Below are 24,683 nucleotides of genomic sequence, written 5' to 3'. Positions count from 1 at the left end.
TGAAGGTGAAGTACCTGCGGCCTATGATATCATGAGAATACACCAGAAACAGTACCAGGTAGTTAGACCATGAGTTTGAGATCAGTAGACTTTAAACGGAATCCCAGACCAACCTCTTAAACTGGGCAAATTACTGGATTTCTTTTTCCTTTGTTCGTTTGAGACAGGTTCTTACTGTTGCCCCAGCTGGACTGCAATGCTGCAATCATGGCTCACTGCAGCCTCTAACTGGACTCAAGTGATCCTCCCACCTCAGACTTCCAACAACTAGCTGGGACTACAGGTGTATGCCACCACACCTAGCTAATTTTTTAATTTTCTTTTGTAGAGATGGCGTCTTGTTATGATGACCAGGCTGGTTTCAAAGAGTCTCAAGTGATTCTTCGGCCTTGGCCTCCCAAAGTGCTGGGATTACAGGCATGAGGCACCGCACGCCCACCCACTTCCTCTGCTTTCCCTCACCTTAAAATAAGGATGATCTTGGCAACTGTCTCCATAAGTGATTTCTGAAGATTAAATGAGAAAATAAAAATGTGAAAAATTTACAACAGCTGGAACATAATAAAGCACTAATAAATGGCAGCTATTACTGTAATCTGAGAATCTGAACATAAAGGAAAAGATAAGCATCCACTGTTTAAATAAACACAGCTTTCTCATAGAAAGACCATGTGCCATTTCACTATTTGAGTGCCCTGAGCTGCTTTTGGATTCAAGCATGTTAGTTACACAAAAAAGACTTGAGGAAACTGCTACATTTTATTCAAGCATGTGAGCTTTCTTACTCCTTTTTCTTTTTTTTTTTTTTTGTTAGTTCATGTCTTTTATTAACTCGGTTATTTGTCTTCTGGTTTGTTAAAGCAGTAAGTCAGACAACATTTGCCACAATAATGTCTGTCAAAGTGGCTTGCCATAAACACTCCAGCACCACATTCATCAGAAGGGCATTCTCGACGAAGGCGACTAATTTTGCCATTCTCATCCACCTTGTAATATTTCAGGACAGCCAGCTTAACCTTCTTTCTCTTGTGCTTATTCTTCTTGGGAGTGGTGTAAGACTTCTTCTTCCTTTTCTTAGCACCACCACGAAGTCTCAACACAAGATGAAGAGTAGACTCCTTCTGAATGTTGTAGTCAGACAAAGTACATCCATCTTCCGCTTGCTTGCCAGCAAAGATCAGTCTTTGCTGATCAGGAGGAATTCCTTCCTTATCCTGGATCTTGGCCTTTACATTTTCTATCGTATCCGAGGGTTCAACCTCGAGGGTGATGGTTTTCCCCGTAAGGGTTTTCACGAAAATCTGCATTTTGGTGGCGGCCCCACGTGAGGCGCAGATGGCGGATCGAAAAGGAAGCTTCTTACTCCTTTTTCATGTGACCCTGTAAGTTCATATCCAGACAATTCACCTGACCTCAGTCTACCATTTCTCACTTCTCTCACAAGGAGACATATGTCTTATTTGTTATAAAGTTAATGTGCGAATATGGAGAAAGAGGTGATCCAAGGAAGAATTTTAATCTATACATATTTTTCAGACCTTTTTGCTAGTGACTATACAGCATTCTGCCCCCTACAAAAAAATAGTTTCTACAAAAAGTTAATTTTGCTCAATTAAAAAATTCTTTTAAGAAAACTGACATACATTTTCCAAGATTACCTGAGATATCCTCCTGTCCCCAAACTAAGTTTGTGAAATCCCTTACCAAAAATGAAACAAAATTCTTTTCCTCTGAGTCCCAGTCTTTTCAACACACACACACACACACACACACACACACACAAACACATACCGGAAAGGAAAAAAAACTACTTCTAGCAAACTATCACAAAAGTACAGGAAACTTTATAAGAAGTCATTATACATTATCATTTCACAAAACTTAATATAAATTTACATAAAATTTAAAATAAATGAAATAAAGAGTAGTCTGATTATTTTGTATCTTTTATGGTAACAAACATACAGAGTGTTACACTAAAGATGGTATATGTAAAATTTTCAGCTGTAAATTCCTTAGAATTTTTGAGTAACAGTATTAAAATCACAATTTTAAAAATAATTATAATCATAAAAACCTTGGCCAGGTGCAGTGGCTCACACCTATAATCCCAGCACTTTGGGAGTTCAAGGCAGGTGGATCACCTGAGGTCAGGAGTTTGAGACTAGCCTGGCCAACATGGTGAAACCCTATCTCTACTAAAAATACAAAAAATTAGCTGGGTGTGGTGGCACGTGCCTATAATCCCAGTTATTTGGGAGACTGAGGCAGGAGAATCACTTGAATCCAGGAGGCGGAGGTTGCAGTGAGCCGAGATCGCACCATTGCATGCCAGCCTGAGCAACAAGAGTGAAACTCTGTCTCAGAAACAAACCAAACAAAAACCCTTAGGCTGAATTTATGCTGAAGTTTCTAAATTCTTTAGCAGATAGTGCTTATTTGGTTTACCCAACTGCCAAATCCTACTATCCATAACAGGAGTCAGGAACAGCATGGGCAGATGGACAGAGAAAACAAAACTCAGAAAGGCTCATGGTAAGTAATGTACTTTCACTATCTACTATTAAAAATCCTTGATAAGTGGCTAAAATGAACCCATATTCATTCTCTTGCACTGAAATTCAATAGTAGTGATATGGGCAGAAGACAGGCAGCAGGAAAGAAAAGGTCAAAATTAAGTCACTTTGAATACACAGATTATAAGCGACCACTGGCTGTATTTATGTTTTGTGAGTGAGAAAACCAATGTGACTTCTGCAAGTTCTCACAGAAAGGTAGGTGTGAAAAAGTCAATTCCAGACTTGAAGGTAGCATCTATGGTAAAAAATGAGTGAAGAGGACCAAGAGGGTGTAAGTTTGTTGTGTCTCAATCAGTCTATTCAAGAGATGGCAAAAAGAGCACAGAGCACCATGAAGAGGTAGGCTGAGCAACCACTGAACTCATGTTCCATGGCAGGGCCCCATTCCACTTCACGTCTCCATGCCTGCAAAATCCAGAAGCACGGATAAACCTAATGAGATGTGAGTAAATGTTATTAGTCATCCTCATCACCACTATGCACTTCACCAACCATTTACTGAGGCCCAATATGTATGATTTTCTATTATTTCATTTAATCCCCAAGAGAATCAGATGAGAAAACTCAGGAACAAAAAGCAAGTAAAAGGAGGGAAGATGAGAAAATCACACCTAGTTTTGTTTGACTTCAAAGCCCAAATTCTTAACCACTATATTACCTGGAAACCATCTTGATTCAAGCAGGGATACCGAGGAATCAGTGAATTCCACTATGAGGAAGCATATGTACGAGCAACAGAATGAAGTAATAAAATAAGCCAGGTGCAGGAGCTCATGCTTGTAATCCCAGCACTTTGGGCAGCCAAGGTGTGAGGATCACTTGAAGCCAAAGCCAAGAGCTCGAAACCAGCCTGGGTAATGTAGTGAGACTATCTACACACACACACACACACACACACACACACACTATATATATATATACATGTACACACACACACAAAATATATATATATACATGTACACACACACACGGAAAATAAAAGTATAGAATAAAAATAGAAAGGACATAAAAGTTAATTATCAAGTGGGAATTTATGCACCACCAAAACAAAACATAATATAATTGCAATGGAATTTCAAAGCTTCAGTAACTGGATTAAGGATAACATCTATTTAGTATTTTCCATTTTCTCAAAATTGTCGATACATCATATACATGTACAATTTACTTTTTTCCACTTTAATTTATATCTCAGGACATAATCCCTCACCCAAACTACCATAACACATTTCCTAACTGTTGGCAGGATGGCTCCTACAATTGTAAGAGTGTCAAATTCAACATATCAGTGAGATTATTCTTTCCGCAAAACCAGTTCTTCCTGCTTTCCACTGGGGCTCGACCACTCTGCCAGTCACGCAAGCTCAAAATGCAAACAGTACCCTTGATGCCACTCTCACCTTTTCTCCCAACTAATGATGTTCGTTCAATAAATTTCTATCACGGACTTCAACTCAATGCTTTCAAAATCCTCTCATGCTGATTTGGAACCCATGCTACCTCTCGTAACTTCTCCCTAATCAGTCTCTACTCTCTTGCTCTCAATCTCTCAATCTGCCGTTATATCCCCTACTACACTTAAGTCTCTTCAGTGCCAGGACTGTGTCTTCCTCTCTTTAAAACCCCTGCAATGCTGGGAACAAAATCGTTCCAAGACTCAGTACTCAAATATTTTTTTACTAAATTAAATCCTGCTTATTGTGCAGCCACTGTTGAAAGGATACCCATACAGCCACTTAGGTTCAGTTGTTTTTATTTATTTTTTTCAGGGACTTTTGCATGAAGCAGCAACTTCTCGGAGGTCAGAAAATTTAAGTAGGTCAAGGGAAATTATTCAAATAGTTTAAACTGAACATGCCTGTATTACACAGGAGGCCTACACCATGATCTGTGCTCTCCCAAAAAAACAGATATTTCACCCCTACCTGCCGACTCAGGTATCATTTCAGACTGTCACCACTTTGAAAGAAAAGAATGATTTGTATCACACATTTAACATTTAATACGTTCATGGATACTAGGGTAACTTGGACCACCTTAACTACTGCAGGGGAATGAGGAAAGCTGACAAGACAGTCTTTGGTATGTATGCTGCTTACTAAGAGAAATGTGGAAGCAGATTCTAGATCACGGCCTATAACAAGACTTGAAAATAATGCCCCTTAATATGAACACATGATTAATGATTAATACAAAGATTTAAAAAAATTTAGGCAGGGTATCACTATGTAACCCAGGCTGGAATGCAGTGGCACAATCATAGGAAGGTGGAACCTGCAACATCCACCTCTCAGGATCCAATGATCCTCCCATCTCAGCCTCCCAAGTAACTTGGACTACAGGCATGTACCACCATGCCCCACCAATTTTTGTATTTTTAGTAGAGACAGGGTTCCATCATTTTGGCGAGGCTGTCCTCGAACTCCTGGGCTCAAGCAATCTGCCTGCCTCAGCCTCCCAAAGTGCCGGAACTACAGGTGTGAGCCACAGCGCCTGGCCAAGATTGTTAATCCTACTGCAGCTTGACTGTTAGTTTACCTCCAGCAAATGCCTGGTTTTGGTATCTCATACCTAAAAGGAGTTTAAAAGCACTAAAACATAGCAGTCAGAACCAAGAAAGACTTAACATGCAGCCTTGACTGGCACAATAGAACAGTGTTTAGGTTAAAGAATGCAGCTGCCAAACAACAACGACAAATAAAAAACCCACAAACAAGTTGGACTGGATGACAGTGAATATCTGAATGTAGAGAATAATGACAGGAGTAACCATGAAGCCCAGTGAGGTCTTCAGAATGAGATGATGTTTAAGCATCTGATTTTATGACATTACGCAGGGAAGAGTAAGAATACACTCAACCAAGTGCTGAGCAGAGGGAATGTGGGATGGATGTTAAATTAATTGGACAGGAAAGTCCTGACAATGGCTTTCAAGAGCCCTCGCATAATCCATCTGCCCCTCACTCTCCCTGCTACTCTTTGGTCTCATCTCCGGGTGCTCTTTCATCCTCACATCAGTCTAACTAGCCACATTGTCTTTCTTCCTGTTCCTCAAACAATCCACTCTCCAGCCTAAGTGACAGTCCCTCTGCTTGGAAGGCACCTCTCTCATATAACTACATGCCTCCTACCCTCACCTCCCTCAAATCTCTGCTCAAAAGTACCTTCTCAAAGAGGCATATTTCAACCACCCAAATTTAAACTGTTACCTGACTCCTGCTCCAATAGCTCTACAGACCCTCCTTATCCTGACTCATTTTTCCATAATAATTATCACCATCCAACAAACCACAGAACTTACTTATATTTTACGTTTATCATTTATCGTCGGCTCCTGTCTACTCCCATCCCCCACCCACTCTACATGCACTAGAATGTAAATTCTATGAGGGCAAAAAATGCTACCTGTTTTATTCACTGATTCATCCCAGTAGCTAGAAAAAGGCATAGCATGTATTAAGAGTTCAATAAATACTTGCAGCATGATTGATTAAATGAATATATGATTTACAGACCTATCATAACTGAGCTACAGGGTGTTTTTCTGAAATAGGCATCATCCATATTATGTGTGAAACATTTTACTAGGCACTATGGGTTTAAAAAAAAAAAAAGATACAAGAAAGAAAAGACAAGCGTCCTTGACCTTAAACAATTTGCTCCAAAACTGCCTCCTAGATTATTTTAGGATACCACACCCACTTAATGTTATCCACCCACTTCCTCCAACATCTGCTACAGACCTGCATAAACTGCCCAACTTTACAATGGAAAGGAAACATGTCGAGGATCTGAGCTCCGAAGGATCCAAGCTCTGAGCAGCTGACTAGTCCTTTAAGAAAAGTTCTCACATAATTCTTTAACTCCATTGCACAGCTTAACAAGAAGGACCAGATAAGAAGTATAAGTTGTGTATGCTCAGTATGTGCTGTTATTAAAATGTTGCCAAATGTTTAGCTCACCAAATGAACTAATTCAAATGATCCATTTTCAACAAACAATTAACTTGAAATGTAAACACAATTGATAATGACTACTTAAATGAACATTCAATACACTTTTTTCAGACCTTTAAGAACTTCTGGTTTCCTCAAAATATAAATGAGGTATCAGTAAATGATATATAGGCCCTATTTCCTCTCAACGTTATCAAGGAAAAAGTGTGTCAGATCATAATTAAAAACTGTGTGTGAGGCTGGCTGTGGTGGCTCCCGTCTGTAATCCCAGCACTTTGGGAGGCCAAGGAGGGTGGATCACAAGGTCAGAAGTTTGTGACCAGCCTGGCCTAGATGGTGGAACCCCATCCCTACCAAAAATATAAAAATTAGCCGGGTGTGTTGGCAAGTGCCTGTAGTCCCAGATACTTGGGAGGCTGAGGCAGGAGAATCCCTTAAACCCAGAAGGCGGAGCTGCAGTGAGCCGAGATAGCACCACTGTACTCCAGCCTGGGCAACAGAGCAAGACTCCATCTAAAAAACAGAAAACAAAACAAAAATACTGTGTATGCAATGTGATTTGAAAATGACCAGAGCTTACTATGGATTTTACTTCCTAAAATTACTACAACTGACAGGGTATGGTGGCTCATAACTGTAATCCCAGCACTTTGAGAACCCAAGGCAGGAGGATTGCTTGAGCCCAGGAGTTCAAGACCAGCCTGGACAACACATTGAGACCCCATCTTTATTTTTTTAAAAATTTTAAATATATACTACAACATCTGTTTTAAAGTTTATTGTGGGAGGAAGAAAGGGTGGTGTGAGGAAAAGTAAGAAGATAGAGAGAAAGCCAGATAGACGGAACCATATATTTGACACTCAACCTGGTCTTTTAAAGGTGAGATGGTGTTCATTTTACATAAGTACACTGTATCTAGTATGTCCTTTAATATATCCTAAGAAAGCAAGTTTTGTGAAGGTGATAAAGAGCTGTTTCTATTACTGGAATCTGAAAAACACGTAAGAGAAATGGTAAAAATAAAGGCCATGTTGGCCAAGTAACTGAAATTAAAAATAATTACAAATTGGATATTATACAAGATACGGTCATTGTCCTTATGAGCCAAGAGAGGAGAAATCCACCAGTGCAATTTGCAATACTATAGCACCTAAGCCAAACAAATTAAGATGAGGAGGCATGGTGGCCGCATCACATGTGACTCTGTATCATGCAGGTCTCCTCTGGAGGCCCATGGCCCAGCACACCCCGCACAGATTAGCAAAATGTACCTATCTCTCCTGATCAGCTGGTTTTTCTTTCCCTCTCTTTCTAGTGGAACACAAATACTACCTACCTCTCTGTATTTGTGGTATCCTGCAGAAGAGAATGAAAATACACATAAGGTGGGGACAGACTGTATCGGTGATGGCCTACAAAGTTTCACGAAGGCTGTCTCTCAGCAAGAAAAGTATCTTTTTCAAATTACCCTCAAACCGCACAAGCCTATCACTCCTCTAAAATAGTGTTAAGTATTCGACTGGGGCTTACCGAAGGAAAATGATACACCTTTGGATCTCAGATGCTTTATTCTGAACTGTGATGGCCACCTCCCAATCTTCTGTGATCTTTTTCTGTGGCCTTCCCTCTCTTTTTCTGTCATTCCAGCAAGAATACAGCAGCCATAAATGTGACTTTTCTCACACAACATGCAGATGTTAACAGCTATCTGCAGTTCTGTGGAACATCAAAAAACATTTCAAGAATCTCATAAGAGCTAACTAAACTTGCCTGAATTGCCCACACTACCTCCTCCTCCACATTCCTTAAGCATTTTTTGTTTTCCTGAATATCTGGAGGGAAAACACAGAAAAATAATCTACCAACTCAGAAGGGGAGAACTTCTAGCCCAAAACATATTAAATAACTTATCCAACCTATATATTCAAAAAATTATGCCTAACACAGTAAGTTGAACTCTATTTACATATTCAACCCTCAACATTATCTGTCCCCACTCACAATCCCACAATCCTCTACAGAAAGTTTGAGAAGCTAAACATTACCTCATAAACTATGAAAATAGTTGAAGGACTGTTCGTTGCTATTAAGTACATAATTTATGCAAAAACTAAGAAACTCCTTATTTTGTCCATTTGGGTGCAATAAAAAATTATCTTTGAAGGGCTTATGTCTAATAACTATGCAACTAATTAATAAAGTTACTATCTTATGAATTAAAACTCTTCATTGTAACCTTTACATAACCACAATTTTCAATCCAATTAATAAGGCAGTTTGGCTTCCTCAATGTTAAAAACGTCTTGAGGAAAAAATAAGAAAATATAAGTACATTTAAAGTAAATGATAGAATGTTGTTTGTTAAAAAAAATCAAATTCACTGATACACATTTTTAAGAAGAAATTGGGGGAGGAAAATCTAGGTTGTTTTACTGGGCACAGATGTTGCCATATAATTCCTTGAGTTTTTTTTTTTTTTAATAATTCTATATCAAGATCAGCAAACTACAGATGCTGAGTGCTACTATCATGGTAATATTTTAAGTGTTTTATTAAGAAGATAACAGTACCAAAAAGGAATTTCCAACTAGACACTAACAACTGTTTAAATGTTCCTTGAGACTATCTCAAAAGTTTTATTATGATCCCTATGTCAGTGATAGATCAGGTACCTATTAAAAGGTAGGCACTGTGCTGGGTCTCTTTAAACAAATTATCTCATTTAATTTTCGCAATCATGCCATGGCTTTAAGGTATAAATTTTCCCTTTTAACAGATGAGAAACATACGCTAAATAACTGGTTGAACAGGAGGTTAAATAACTGCTCAAAATCAAACATCAAGCAAATGGCCAGGCCAGAATCCAACAGACATTTTTCTGATCTTAAAACTCATGCTAATTCCAATTCAACATGGTGCTTCAATGGATTTAAAGGCTCATCTCATTCCTTTCAGGGTTAGTCAGTATCTACTAAGTATGAAACACATAGCAGCTCAAGTTATCCTTTTAAAGGGGCAATTTAGATCGTGTCACTTCCTAGCTTAACCCTCTGATGGCTTCCAGACACGCTTAGAATAAGTCCCCAACTTCTAGCAATGGACTGGCCCCTGAACTTGGCTCAAGCTACCCTGACCTTTGAAAATGCCAATCACGTTTTCATCTCAAGGCTTTATAGTTGCTATTTCTCCGCCACTAAATCTTCTAATCACTCAGGTCTCAGCAAAAATCTCATCTATTTAAAGGTGTCTTCCTTGACAATCCCATCTAAATGAGCTCCCACCTAGTAAGTCACTCCCCAGCTTTTTTTTTATTGTACTTATCCCTATCTGAAATCATCTTGTTCATTTTTCTGTTTCTTTGTTTATTGTCTGTCTCCTCCCAACTCCAATACAAATGCCTGGAGAGGAGGGACTCACCAGTCTTGCTCACTATTGATTCTTCAGCATCTATAACAGTGTCAGACCCATGGCGTAAGCTCAATAAATAAATATTTGTTAAATGGATGACTGAACTCTAGGTGCCATGGAGACACAAACATAATTAGATACCAGCCCAACCCTCGAAAAGTATTCAGTCTGTAAGAGGACAACCATATGAATGATTCCACGAGGCAAAATGTTTTAAGTGCCATATATGAAATAATAATAAAGTAGTATGTGGTATCAAAAAAGAAAATTGTTTTAAATTATATACAAACATAATATTAAAAACTGCTTATTAATTTCATCACAAAAAGGAAGATAAATTAATGGAGAGAATACATACACACTTGCTTTCTCTCTCACTCTCTCTCTCTCTCTCACACACACACACATACACGCACACTCTCCCTCCCCCCTCCACCTCTCAAGTTATTCCTCAGAGCGGAAATGCTCAGTTCAGACACGGCTTGGAAGATATAAACATCATTGAAATTCAAAAGCAGTTCTGAAAGAGAGGATGCCTCAATTGGTATGCAAGGGATGTTTCCTCCCCCTGAATACATTATGAACTTGCAGCATGCTAATATGCCATGCTATCATAAGCACCAGATGGGGCAGTAGGCAGTACATGTCCCATCAAACCTCAAGAAGATGTATTAATGTTCATGCTCTTTAAAATAAAAAAAAAATCCTTTGCCTGTGTCCCTAGACTTCCACATTTCTTAGCATTCAGTCACTTTCTCTCAAAGCACAGTCCTCCAGGGCTGTTCCTCTTCACCAGATGGTGCCAGGAATCATTTCAATCTATTTTATCACAGGAGGCAAAGGCCACAAAGCGTGTCAGACTACACTTACTGAAGGCCTACCAAGCACAAAAGAGAACAACAGAAGATACGGGAGACATAAGAAATAAATCTTCTCAAGGCACTACCAATGAAACATTTTTTAATTACACTGAATGCTTATTTATGTCGAACAGAGAAAAATAAAAGGAAATCTCTGTATACCTAAACTTCTAAAACTAACTGATATTACTGTGAAACTGAAGTATACCTAAATACTCTATAAAGAGGTTTGGGTAAACTCTAAAAATTATGAATAATCAGAAGGTGGCCTCAAAATGAGGCAAAGACATAATAATGGTACCTCAGTGCACAGAAATAGGTTCATTTGTTTAAAATTAACTATCAGATTGAACCAACATCCCAGAATTCAAGTCAAAAGGCACCAACTCTTGACTCTTAGTGAACTTAGCTGTGTGGGCATCTAAAAATACTGTCAAAAACCAAATCATAATTAAACAAACACATAACTTGTAATTTCTCAAATATTTTTAAAAACATATAATTTAAAATAAATCATATTTCTCCACACAAGTCCACAAACGTAAAAAGTAAAATTAAATAAACAATATTGATTTCCATAATATTCAGACCTAAACTGGCTTATTTATGACCAAAAAGGGGTATTATCTCTAGAATACACAAGGACACAAAAAATTATACTTTACGAAAGTTGTTCTCCACTTGATGATGCTTAAGAATCCTCTGAGGGCTTATTCAAACAGATTACTGGGTCTATGCTCATAGTTTCTGACTCAGTGGGCTAGGAGTGGGGCAGAGAATTTGTATTTCCAATAACTTCCCTGATGAGGCAGATGCTGTAGGTCCCCTTGACCCCATTTTGAGAACATAGCTACACCGTCCTGTACCATACCACCAAGTATTTGACTGACCCTGTGAGAGTCCTTAATCTGTTTAGAAAATAGCAATATTCTTGTATTAGGATCCTCAATGACTAATCTAAACTGATCTTCCAATGATTTTTAAAATGCATGAATTAAGAGAAATGTTTACAACCTATCTGCCAAATTAGCAAAATTATTCTTTTAAGGTATACTGAAACTCAAAAGTCTTACCCTATTCCTTTCAAAGGAGCCAATGTAAATGTTGAAACAAAGATAAAAGGGTAGAAACATTCAAAGAGAGCAGAACTAAAATCATCCAAATTTTTAGAGAAACATATATATTACAAACTGAATGAATTATTCCAGTAATCGCTATAGAGTCTATCAAATTGCTACTTATCTAGGATTACTGACACAAGGAAGTACTGGCTAAATTTATCATGTAAAAGATAAAAATATTTCATTAATATTTCTCTGTTGCCAAAGTCTTACCCAGTGTGTCTGGTGGGAGACTGAAACATTATACCCATCCTCCACTAGGTGACAAGAATGAAAAAGGGCCAAACTACATGAAAATGCCCAGGTGGAGGGAGAGTTCATTTCCAGAATATCACACGACTGTCAAAAGCCCTTTACTTTGCTTCTAATTTTAGTAATTATGTCAGAAAGTTTTAAGTGTTGTATGTTGCATTACACTTTTACTAAGTATAATCATGATAAATTCCACTCAATTTCAACTAACATGCAGCTAGCCACCAATAAAGTTGTACAGCCACAAAATAAATCTGTTTTCCTTAACTCTGAAAGAAAATTCTCATTTGTAAAACCTACTTACTGAAAATTTTATAAGATTCATTTCTTAATTTTTTCCTCTTGTTAGTTAACATGCCTGGTGTATTCTTTCTTTCTTTTGAAATCTCCATGGATCCCAGTCTACCACTCCTCCACTCACGTATTCATTAAGCAAATATTTCCTGATTGCCTACTTTATGCCAGGCTCACAGCTAACCTGAAATGGAATTAATAGAAATAGGAAATCAAGATCTTAATGTAAATGGCAGCTTTATCATGGCAAGTTGATGATGCTTAAAATGTCTATTTTAAACAGTGAAGAAAAGAAGCTATACCTTGGGATAACATTGAACTGAAGTAAAAGGCTATACAGAATTCGGCTCTCCAGCAAAGCTACCTAAAAAGAGACATGAAAATCAGTAGGGGTGGGGTGTGAAGAACTGGAGGATAGACTCAGTGATGTAAACTGATGCCACAAATTAAAAGTGCCATTTATTAGTACCCGAAATAAAAAATAAAAAATAAAAAGCAAGACAGGCTTTTTAGGCTCTCACTTAAGTATGTGCTTTATGTGATCACCATTCTAAGTTTGGTTATCTGGTTCCCACATTCGCAAATAACTGGGATGTATAAAAGGTGGCATGCTGATAGAGAAGGGGTAAACAGCTGACACAAAAATGAGACAGAAAATCCTATCAAGCATAGGCAAAACTCAGAAAATCTCAAATAACCTACACAACACACGTCAAAAGCACAACAGTTGGCACTGTTTTGTGTGGGGTTAAACACTGTCCCCTATTTTTTAACTCCAAAGAGCATCACTGTCTACCTTTAATAACTTCTTTGTACAGGTACACAGCATATCTACAATCACTATTGCCATCCTGTGAAAGTTAGCAAGGCAGAATAATGGTTTCTACTTTTAAGACAAAGAGAGTGAAACTGACGGACTGTAAAATGACGTGTTCAAAGTCACAACACTAAATGGAAGAACACTGACTCACACTCAGACACTGAAATTCTCAATGCTCTGAGTTTTTAATAGATAGCCTCATAAAACATAATATGTTGATTGCTCATAATATAAACCCAGGTCATAAAGCTAAAGATAAATACATTCAGCACAAACTGATCAGCCTGTAAGAAAAACCATAGCCACTCAAAATGATTAGTAAGTACAACAAAAGTAAATATGGCTTAAAGAGATGATAGTCTTGCTCTGGAGAAACCCTACAAAATGATTCAGTTCTCAAGAGGTCTGAGCAAAAGGTTTATTAACTTCACAATGACATGGTACCAAATATTTCACGCTCAGAACATATTATCAAACTATAGATAAAGATTAAAAAAAATTAGAAACATATTCCTCTATGTAGTAAGTAAACAATATCAACAACAGGTAACTCTTCCCTTCAAAGACATTGTTTAGAAAGATTCTTAAACTGTACAAAATAGAAAAGGTTTTGAGAAAGCCTAGTCATACCTACACTTACCAACTTTGGAAGCCACTTCATGTTCGTATTAATTTATTAATTTTTTTTAGACAAGGTCTCACTGTGTTGCCCAGGCTGGAGTGCAGTGGGACAATCATAGTTCACTGCAAACTTGAAATTCTGGATGCAAGCTATCCTCCTGACTCAGCCTCCAGAGCAGTTAAGATTACAGGCACATGCCACCATGCCTGGCTTCTACTTCATGTTTAGCAAGCAAATGCTGGTCTATAAAGTATGCCTAGATAACTAAGAAGTTGGGTTTTGCCTCTGACTTCTATTATTTTCTATATTTTATAAACCAACTATGTATTTGGAATATTCTAGGAAGTTGCAAGAAAACATTTAATACAAAGTTTAACAAGTGTTTTCTATAGACAAAAATATTTGTTTTGATTCTCTCTATGTATTTTGTCTGTAGACTATACAAATATAAGGCTAAAGAAAAAAGAAAAAAACATGTTAACAGGTCATTCACATGAAGTGTTACTATAACGGCTAAGTATATAGGCTCAGATACAACTATAATAAATAAGAAACAATGCCCATTTTACAGGGAAACCCTCAGAATCACAGCCTTTCTTCCTTCCAGTCTTACCCTCATCAGGACGTATTTAAGCATTTCAAATGCAAGAATATATAAATTGTCACCTCAGGACCCTCAAATTTTACTGGACATGTAATAACCTGAGAATCATTATAGCAAACAAGTCCTGAGGAAGGTAGTGAAGTTAAATCAGGGGAAGTTCAAACGTAAAATAGCGAGATGCTCAAGAGCACAGCAATTTCCTTTTTTAAAGTTAGCACCCCATCACAATCATCCCAGATTGTGAAAAACGCTCAGTTTATTTTGTCAAACTCTTTAAAATTCTTGTTAAAGTCATAAACATATGATAAAGACATCCTCCTACATCCCTTCTTTCCTAAAAAGCATTTCACCTATCTAATTACATAGCTCTTAAAGCCAAACTATCCACAGTATCGTGTTCTCATAGGTACTTCTAAAATTATTTTCTTCCATGAGCATTGGGTATTCTGCATAATGTTAATAAGCCACACAAAATTAAAAGAATCCCTCTAATAAAATGAGCCAGACTACACTTATCACTTAGCCTCTAAAAGGGAAATGTGGAAAACAGAATCAAGCCTTCTAGAGAAAGCATCACACAATTTTAATAATCAACTACTTTTTTTTTTCTTTGCAGGAGGTGGGGGATAGCAAAAAAAGGCATCTGCTTTCTTAAGAGTGTACTCATCTACTGGAAATACTGTGCCTGCTTGTCCAGAAGCTCCTGGGGGCAGAGCCATGGGTACCCAGCAGTCTCACCACCAAAAAACCTACTGCTTTTTTAGCCACACAATTTTTACCTATTTTGTCTGCCAAGGTGTTAAATATATTATTCACTTTCCAATTTTCTACTAATCCAAAACACAGAAAACCATCCATCTGAACTTCCGACTAACAAAAGAGCCAGGATAATCACATTCCGAAAGCCAAGAAGGGTGATATTTCACCTAACCTGTATAGCTCTGTCAGGGAGTAAATTTATGATTTCTGGTTTTGCTCCTGTATTTTAATGTGCCCTATGATTTCTATTAGGGTTTTCAAAATAACAACATTAAGTCTCCTGATACCTGTTATTTCCATTGTTCTCTTTCAAGAGGAATAGTAATACAGAAATAACCAGCTTGCTAACCTGTTTTATCCAAGATCATTCTTGATGATGAAGGCTAATGCTTTTCTATCTTTATTTTTCAGCAAAAAGAACTCTACCTTCTATGCTACTCTAATTCTTTAAATGTTCCATTACAAAAGATCCTGTCATTAAGCCACAATATACTGGACGCCTCTCAAAAACAAAATGAGGAAACAAAGAACTCAAAGTCCAGGGAATCCCATCTCTACCATTTAACTTTACCTATGTCCTTGGGCAAACTGCTTAATTTATCTGATCTTCAGGTTTCAACCAGATCACACGGTAACAGAAACAATTTGCAAAGCTGTCGTGAAAATCAGAAAGTATATACAGTGCCTAGTCCATGCCTAGTGTATACAGGCTTTCAATAAAAGGCTGCTCTTAGTATACTATCAGAGATTCATTCCATTCAGAGACAGCAGTTATATATTCCCTTTGAGATTAAGAGGATTTCCTGATTCCTTTGATTGGAACTGTATGGGTTGAAAAATATAATTAAGCTAGACATTCTCAGAAAGTACATTTACATTAATATTAATTAATGCAAACATCTGTTTGAGAAAGCCAGCATGATAAACCTGCTTCTTGGTCAGGTGTGAAATCCTATTGTTCTCAAGTTATGAGTCATTTAAGTTAATGACTTATTCCTCTAGATACGGTTAGCTAACAAAGAACTGCGACTGTACACAAAGAAATAGCTTCCAAGAAATACTATATCCACTGCCACACACAGAAATTAAAATCTAATAAAAACCAAAGTGAATGCCCCATCCTCAGTATAAGAACAACAAACCAAAAAATGTTAAGTTACATTAAGTGAGATCTAGCCTGCAGCAAGTAGAAGGAGACAGGCAAGTCATTCCAATAGGCAATGGCGTAGCCCACCATATGCCCTTCCCCTAAGTTTCTGACTCCTAATCCAGGAGGGTATCTCCCCTGTGGGCTCCTGCATGATCTCCTACTATATCCAGGCTCTGTTTACTTCTCTGCTGGGAACACTCCAAACATTTTGAGGGCATGGAGGGACTGAATTATGCTTATCTTGTATCTGACACATTTTGAGCAACCTACAAATGTCTGCTACCAGTGTTTCCTCATTACAGCAACTTTTCTGTTGTCATAGTTTTACATTTTGGTTCGGCTTAACACTCTCTTAATTAACTACATTTAGGCTCCCTAATTACCAAAAATTATAAAATAAATCTAATGGGCACACTTTTGCCATAGGCCAAGTGATTATTGCTACAGAATTTTCTCCTAGGTAGCTCTGCAATCCTAGAGTGGGAGGGGAGAAAGCACACAATGAGAGCGAACCAGCACTGAAAATAAAAGACAACAAAGTAAGACTGACACTAAATGTACGCTTAATGTACATTTGAGATTTAGAAGAAGCACAGTAAAGAGAACGGCCTCAGAAGATCTTACTTTCATAAACTACCTGAACAAGTCCCTTAATCTTTAGGAGCCTCAGTTTCAACATCTGTAAACTGAAGGTGCTTGCAAGATAAACCTTCAAGCTCTAAAATATATTTGTTCCTCTGATGGTTCAGAAGGCTTTTCAGAATATTATAATTGTAGTATCTTCTTTGCAAACATCCATTAACAGTGTAGCGATAAGATAGCTAATAAACACGTCTGTCTCGGCTGTATAATGTCTGCTAAGCAAATGTTTACTTTAAGAAATAAAAATAAGGTCAGGCATGGTGGCTCATGCCTGTAATCCCAGGACTTTGGGATGCTGAGGTGGGAAGATCAGGACATCAGGAGTTCGAGACCAGCCTGGCCAATATGGTGAAACCTGGTCTCTACTGAAAAATACAAAAATTAGCTGGGCGTGGTTGTTCATTACTGTAGTCCCAGCTACTTGGGAGGTTAAGGGAGCAAAATCACTGGAACCTGGGAGGCAGAGGTTGCAGTGAGCCAAGATCGTGCCATTGCACTCCAGCCTGGGCAACAGAGCAAAATTCCATCTCAAAAACAACAACAACAACAAACAAACAAACAAAAAAAACTAAAGAAACAAAAATAAACAAGTAGTTGTCTTATGAAATCTTAAGATGTCATAACCATCACCTCCTTCAAAAAAAAGATTAAACAATTATCATTTTCAATAGACCATTAACTGCAGAGGAAGATGGCCTGTAAAAGTTTCCAAATATCATTTTAAACACATAGAACTAAAAGGCCAAGTACTCTGAAATGTTAACAGAAAAGAATGTAAAGAGATAAAGGGTGAGAGTTTCAGGGTTTGAAGGGAAGCTGGCATGTCTACATGTCTGCTATAAAAAAGTAATGCTGCACAATCTACATTTATAATTGGGTATTTACAACTTACATAGTTTTCCTCTATAGTTGACACAAGGCTTGTTTGAAACAGCAAAGAGCCTGATACAATGGCAAACCAACTTGCAAAGTAAAATAGAGTGTCAGTGAATAGACTGCTGTGAGTGTTTTTATTCTTTCATAATAGCATTTAGATGCATCTATTAAAAAAATAACCAAGTGCATTATCCAAATGTTCAGTTACTAGGGATACTAACAGTTGTCTGTCCATGGCAATTCCATTTCTGTTTTTTTACACAAATCATCGCTTGCAAGCACTGATGTTAAAAACAGAAAAACAGTCTAGTACACAGTGGCTATAAATGCCAAATCAATTTTCAGCAGATAATAAAGTTCATGTTTTACAATCAGCAATGCACTGTTTTACTACCCAAAAATGTAAGCTAATAATATATAGCTCTACTAAATGGAAAATGCAGATATGCTGTTAAAAAATGGGCCGGCTGTGAGAGGATGGATCATTTCTGCAGGGACCTTCTTAAAGCTATGTGTAAGTGTTTTGAAAATATCACATGATGTGGCCATGTGTTAAAAATTACAGCCAGTTAAGTTCTCTGCTAAGGAAAATATGTGGGCAATTTATGAAATGCACTCCAGGATGGAGATGTCTTAAGTAAAACCAGATTTTGAAAACAAACCTTTTTTTTTTCTCTTTTGGAAACTTGAACTTAAAAAAAAGTTCCAGGCACATCTGGAGAGCAGGACCATTGAGAAAGGGTGGTCTGACCGAACACTAGCCATCTTCTAAAAGAAAAAGCACTATTTCTGGGATACAGAGACTGTGCTCACTTATTGTCCTTTTAAGGAAACAGTCCTGAAAGCATTTTGTAGGTCAACATATGTTCTTTGATAATATTATACAAAGATTCATAAAAATATAAGTGTTTCAGAAAGCTTGGAGTCACTGCCTCCTGAAACAACACAATGCCCAAGGTCTCCCAGCCTTCTCATAAGAAAACATTTTCCTTTTCTTAAACACAAGGATCTAGTTGTTAGAAAAGTGACAGGTAGTGAGTGAAATGATATTTCCTTACAATGAGTTAAATAATTTTGAAATAGTTTAATCTATTTCTTTAAAGAATGCTTAGCCTCTTTTTACTTTTATAGTTCATTTTGTAACAGTATGCTATCAACAGCTTTAAAGGCATGTTTCTTAAAACCAAAATAGTTCTAAAATCCTTAAATTAAGACTTTTTAAACTACCCACCCTCAAAGATTGGTATGTCTGAATAAGATCAATTTGTGCACATCTGTTTCCAGGGATCCCCAATTCTATTAAAAAGATCTTAGATATGACAATTGTTACATCATGTCTGAGACAACCAGGAATTAGTTTTGATATCTGAACTACCAAACATATACATATGTGTGTATATGTACATATGTATGTTGATATATAAATGAGTAGTCATTTCTTTAAAAAAAAAGTAGATATCAGATTGCATAGAACACAACCTTTTAATCTTCTACACCTAATGTCTTACTTAAAAAATATAAAACCTGCCCAAGATGGCTAAAATTGTCCATTAAAACAGACATATATGTATGGACTAAAATAAGGTAAAAACATGTTTAGAGGTAGTCCATCCGATAGAATTTAAAAAGTGCAGATGGGTATCAAAAATAGCCAAGTGTCAAATCTGCTCAAGTATCGCCATTCTGGCACATGCTCAGAGTCACAGCTGTTAATATATTCTATGTATCCAAGTACAAGGTTTTCTAACACAGTCGATGAGAGAGAGAGAGAGAGAGAGAGAGAGACAGAAGCAGTGCCCACACTTCAAGCTATTGCTGTAGAACCAGACGTATTAACAACAACACTAAAACAAACTTATCAATGACTAAATCCCTAAGTACAGCTCAATGCTTTTTAAATAAGGGTGCTTTGAAGCTTAGTTTAAAAATCATCCTACTAGCTAGAAGTAGCAAGGGTCCTAACTAATCTTTTTCACCTATTATAATTCACAAATGACTTTGGTTTATTATGGGGTTTTGTTTCAAAAAATTAACATATAGACTCTTCAAAATGCTGATAAGTCAGATCATTTAACACATTCATTAACAGCATTAAAAAAAGATTTGAATTATCACATAAAAATCAGATAAACTGTGCTACAATATTCTGGTGAAATAAAAAACAGGCACTTTCACACTTATTCTGTATTACATACCCAGGGTACATTACATCTTTATTTGTATGGTGCATATAAATCAAGATGAAAGCTTAAAGAGTTAAAATGACCTTTCAAAGACCTCAGTCATTGTCTCTTTGTAAATTGATTTTCCCCATATTTCAGCTACATACATTCCTAGTCTACTAATGAAAAAGTGCAATTCTGCTACAAATGCATCCTTTCTGCATATATATCAATAATGATTAGGATGGACTACAAGACACATCCTAAAGGGAAAAACATTCTTCAAACAACTGGCAATACCTACACACAACTGTGGTTGCAGAAAACTGGCAGATAATGTTTCAAAACACCATCTGTGAGGTGTACAAACTCTGTGACCAAGCACAGCCTCTTCTGCCTGTCCTACCCAAATAATCAGTACAAATCGGCCAGCTGGAGGATCTCTATCTGCCCTTTTTTATCTGAAAATAGGAAGCTCCAAATTAGGCACAGGGCAATTTAGATAGTTCTTGAGAACAGCCGAAACGACCCTTTCCCTGGCCAACCTTCTCCATAAGCAGAGCCTTCACTGGCAATGATCACAGAAACATTCCGGGCTCCAAAGATAATATTTTTCAGAGGAAACTGACATGCACTAAATTTCCAGGACAACAGCTTCACTAATTCAGCAGGCTTTTTATTTTAATTAATCTATTTTAATTATTTGTCTGAGACATCTAAGGGCTGTGATTGAGGACAAGACTGAAATTCCTTGTAGTTTCAAAGCTTCCTTCGCTTTCTCTGACATAAACAGCTTTTTAAAAAGATCTTATTCCAGGATTCCGCCATAACCTGAAAACTCTCTCCACAGATGAAATTTCCAGGACACCAAGTACAGATGACAGTCACAAAATCCTGAGCAGAAACAATACTTCTTACTTGAGCTAAAGCCCTCAAGTAAATTGCTCTGGCAAATATACGTGGCTGTACGACCCCCTCAGCCTTTAAAATACGTCTCCCAAATTTTAAAAGCAAGGGCTCCACACCCTGTACCCCTCCCTGCATCCAGAGCTTAACAGTTCTCTTTATGCTACCTTCCAATCACACCTCTGTCACCCCCAGCCCCTTCCTGCCCACATCAGATACAACACGCTGTGGGGCAGAAGGTATTTTCCATGCATAATAGAAAGTAAGCTTTCTTCACTGGAAAATCAGAGAGAACACAGAACAGGACTAACTCACCAGGCATCCTTGAATCCAGCGTACCACACAGAAAGTGGCTGTCTCCTAAAAGCAAGCGCGTTCCGGGCTCATGCCTCCTGTTCTGGAATGAGTGGCAGCAGAGAGGAGGGCCATCAGAGGGGCTGGGGCGGCATCGCCGGAGGCAGGGTGCTGGGCGCGTGCGCCTGCCAGGCAGAGACAGATGGAGAGCTGACACTCCGGATTGCACTTGGAGCAGAAATGTGGAGGATGACAGGAGCACATGTGGCCTTGAACCCAGCCCTGTCTCTTCAGGCAGAACAATGACAGGGATGTGTGTGCAAAGTATCACAACCCCTACCCTCCCCTTAGCACTCTACCTCTTTCTGCAAGTTTCAGAGCACCAAAAAGCAGAAAGTGAAATGCAGAATAAGCTAAATGCCGAATAATTTATTCACCACCACCCCCATCCCGTTCAAGGTTAACCCTTATTTTGCCAAAAGATAGAAATGTAGACCTGGCCCCCTACCATTGCTCACAATAAAAGGCTTCCCTTCATCTTCTCATTTTCACAGCCATAATTGGGAATTATATTAACAAAAAATAGGCACAGACCTCAAAGCTTGTTTATTCAACTGGAAATCTGAAACAGTCTACAAACATTGCTATAAGACTTTGTATATTGTGTCAGTTTATCATCCTGAACAAAGTATCAGAATCATTCCTTTTGTCAGCTTCTCAGTAGTATGTGTAAAATAGAACACTTTTTAGAAGCAGAGCTGACCACTTTTGTTTAACTCGAGTGCTTTTAATCCCCTGGGATCTCTGTGTTGATATGTTCCAAACATTTTCAGCTTACTTTCCTCTACCTTGCATAGAGATCCATGGGAGATAAAAACAAAATCTTCATTGTAAAGCCTTTTCAAAAGCTGAACAATCATATCCTCCTGATTTCTGATTTTTTTGCACACCCTTAAATGTTTATCCTTCCCATGAATAACGCATACCCAGCCAGGTTCAATGGACTCTTCCCTATTAAGCTTTAATGGACACCATGATATATAAAACTAGGAGCCTTTGTTATAGTGCTTTATCTAAAGCTGGCTATTTTCTTCTCAGCAGTCCCTCTTTAGTCCTTTGTAAAACATCCCTGCCACATAGGAGAAACATACGCCTGCCTGCCTTGCATGTCTTTTCTAAACACACAACAATGCCAGGCAGAAGGAAAATACTGTTCTCTCCTAAAACTCTTCCTCAGTTTTACACTTGCAAATCTTTCCTAGGTCTGTGTTTGTTTCAACAGGGCACATGATGAGGTAGATCCCTCAGGCTTTATCTTTCCAATGTATGCACAATCCACTGTCAACAGAGAAACAATTCCACTCAGGTCCTCTGATCTGCCTGCAAGCTCAATGAACATGATAGACAGGAGCATTCCCCTTAACTCTTGCTATTCCTTTACAGTCCTCAACATGTCCTTTACTTACTCTACACTTTCCATCTGCTTTTAGCCCTTTACAGATGGATTTTCACATTCCTTGCTATCTCTAAAAAATTCTAAAAACCCATATGAAAACAGAGGCAATGACTCTAACTTCTACCTACTCATTCTTCCTACACCTCTTCCCATGAGTGCACACAACCTGTTTCAAAGCATACCCACACACATTCTCTCTGCACAAACTAAAAATATATTCTCTTTGATAAACAGTGTCAATCAATAAGAACTTCTACAGCCCCTAAATACTGTACCCAAGAAGTGCTGCTTTATCCAGCGAACCCCTCAAAAATCCATCTTTGTCAGAGACAACTTGTAAAAAGACTACAATTCATAATGATTACTCTGTTCTGTCACTAATAGTATACTGCACCCTATTTATGAGGCCAATCTTTTTGTTCATCTTAGTTAGATGTCACTTGTAATGAGGTTCTGTGTAATGGATTTCAGTACAGTTAAGCACCAAGCTCAAACATTCTTATGACAGAAAGCTTTATAGTAGGCATGAGTGTGATAATCAATTAAGTCCTGCTATAAGGGCCTTTATGGAATCCAGCATCCTAAATCAGTAGATTTTCATTTTTAAAGAGAGTATTTTTAAAAAGCCACTTAATGCTACATGCACTGATTTTTTTAATACTATATTTATGTTAGAAAGAAAACATTTTCACAGTGGGAAACCCAACCTTTCATCAATATGCACGGTGAATCACTTCTAAAATAGAAAATCATATGACAAAATGCAATACACTTTTGAGAAAACTGGATGATATCCGGTTTTAAAATGGGGTCTTAATATCGTACACTGCAAGTCCCTAAACCGCAGCTCAGAAAATTGAACTTCCATATGCTGTGTGATTATGTATCTTTTCTATGTGTAAAAAGGCTTTTTAAGCTGTTATCTGACTACAGTAATTGCCACTTTAAATTGATCCACGTCAACAAAACCTGGATCCCTGGAGATTCTCACCTAGAATTCTGATTGCAGAAGGGCCTAGCTGAATGTGTGTGTATCTGAGACTAGTTCAGCATTTTCTCAAGGAACCAGTTTCCTCCTCTTATTCTTTAATCCATGGAGGCAAGAAAAACAGAACCCCATTTGGCAGTTCTCCCTGAACAGGGAAACCTGGATACGCAGTTCTACACAGTTACTTAGACAGAAATAACTTTCCGTTCAAAAAAAAGAGAGGGAGGATATGGAGCCAAGATCTCTAACATTCAAATTGTATAATAAAAATAGACAATCAATAACATGGTGAATGCATTTATACAAGTGAATGGGGAGAAAACAATACATATTGCAAAAGTTTTCTCCAGTACAAAACACTGACATAAGGAGATATATTTTACACAACTAAAATATATCCCTAATAATAACAAAGAATACATTACTCACCAATTAAGTACTTCCTCAGGAGAACCATGTCAGTTTATGCATGTCACTGAGTTAAGAGCACAGCCCATTTTTAAGGCGATGTTTTAGAGAGAGTCACCTAAATCATCACTTCCCAAAACCAGTAAGTTTAGTCAACAACAAAATGCTGTGCTCCCACAAAAGCAAATACATAAATTGTTTTCTGACAACTTTAGATCTTTCTTTAGAAAGGCATTATGGTACTGTTTTATTCCAAGGTATTTTTCACTTATGTCCACAACAAAACTTCCCTGAAATACAAATTTTCCCTTTGTTCAAACCTGACTTAGCAATAGGGACTAGCAGTCTACTGACATGCTCTGCAGTTTATGAAAGCTCTCTACACCGGTAAAGGGAGAATTTGAGTTAAAGCCTTTTCACAGGTCTTCTCAACTTTCCTCTGGGCTTCTAGCAGGCTGTTGTGATACACTGTGACTTCACACAGTGGGTATTAAGTGAGTTAATTCAAAGGAGGTGAAACCTCAT

General features: G+C 37.7%; 1 protein-coding gene and 1 pseudogene across 14 annotated transcripts in view; both read right to left on the bottom strand.

The window, feature by feature from the left end:
• Window positions 1-24,683, bottom strand: part of RUNX1T1 (RUNX1 partner transcriptional co-repressor 1) — a 146,475-nt gene that overhangs the window by 84,818 nt on the left and 36,974 nt on the right. For 4 of the 14 annotated variants that reach the window (XM_078352710.1, XM_078352707.1, XM_078352711.1 and 1 more), the window contains one exon: window positions 21,328-21,491. The exons of the other annotated variants lie outside the window; for them this stretch is intronic. In XM_078352710.1, coding sequence (XP_078208836.1) covers window positions 21,328-21,334 — 7 coding nt within the window. In that variant the 5' untranslated portion in view covers window positions 21,335-21,491. The remainder of the gene's footprint in view (window positions 1-21,327; window positions 21,492-24,683) is intronic. 14 annotated transcript variants of the gene reach the window in all.
• On the bottom strand, window positions 789-1,356 carry LOC108588670 (ubiquitin-ribosomal protein eS31 fusion protein pseudogene; annotated as a pseudogene).

The sequence above is a fragment of the Callithrix jacchus genome, chromosome 16, assembly GCF_049354715.1.
Source record: "Callithrix jacchus isolate 240 chromosome 16, calJac240_pri, whole genome shotgun sequence".
Lineage (NCBI taxonomy): Eukaryota > Metazoa > Chordata > Mammalia > Primates > Cebidae > Callithrix > Callithrix jacchus.
Note: the sequence above shows the minus strand (reverse complement) of the source record. Positions and strands in the feature narration are given on the sequence as shown.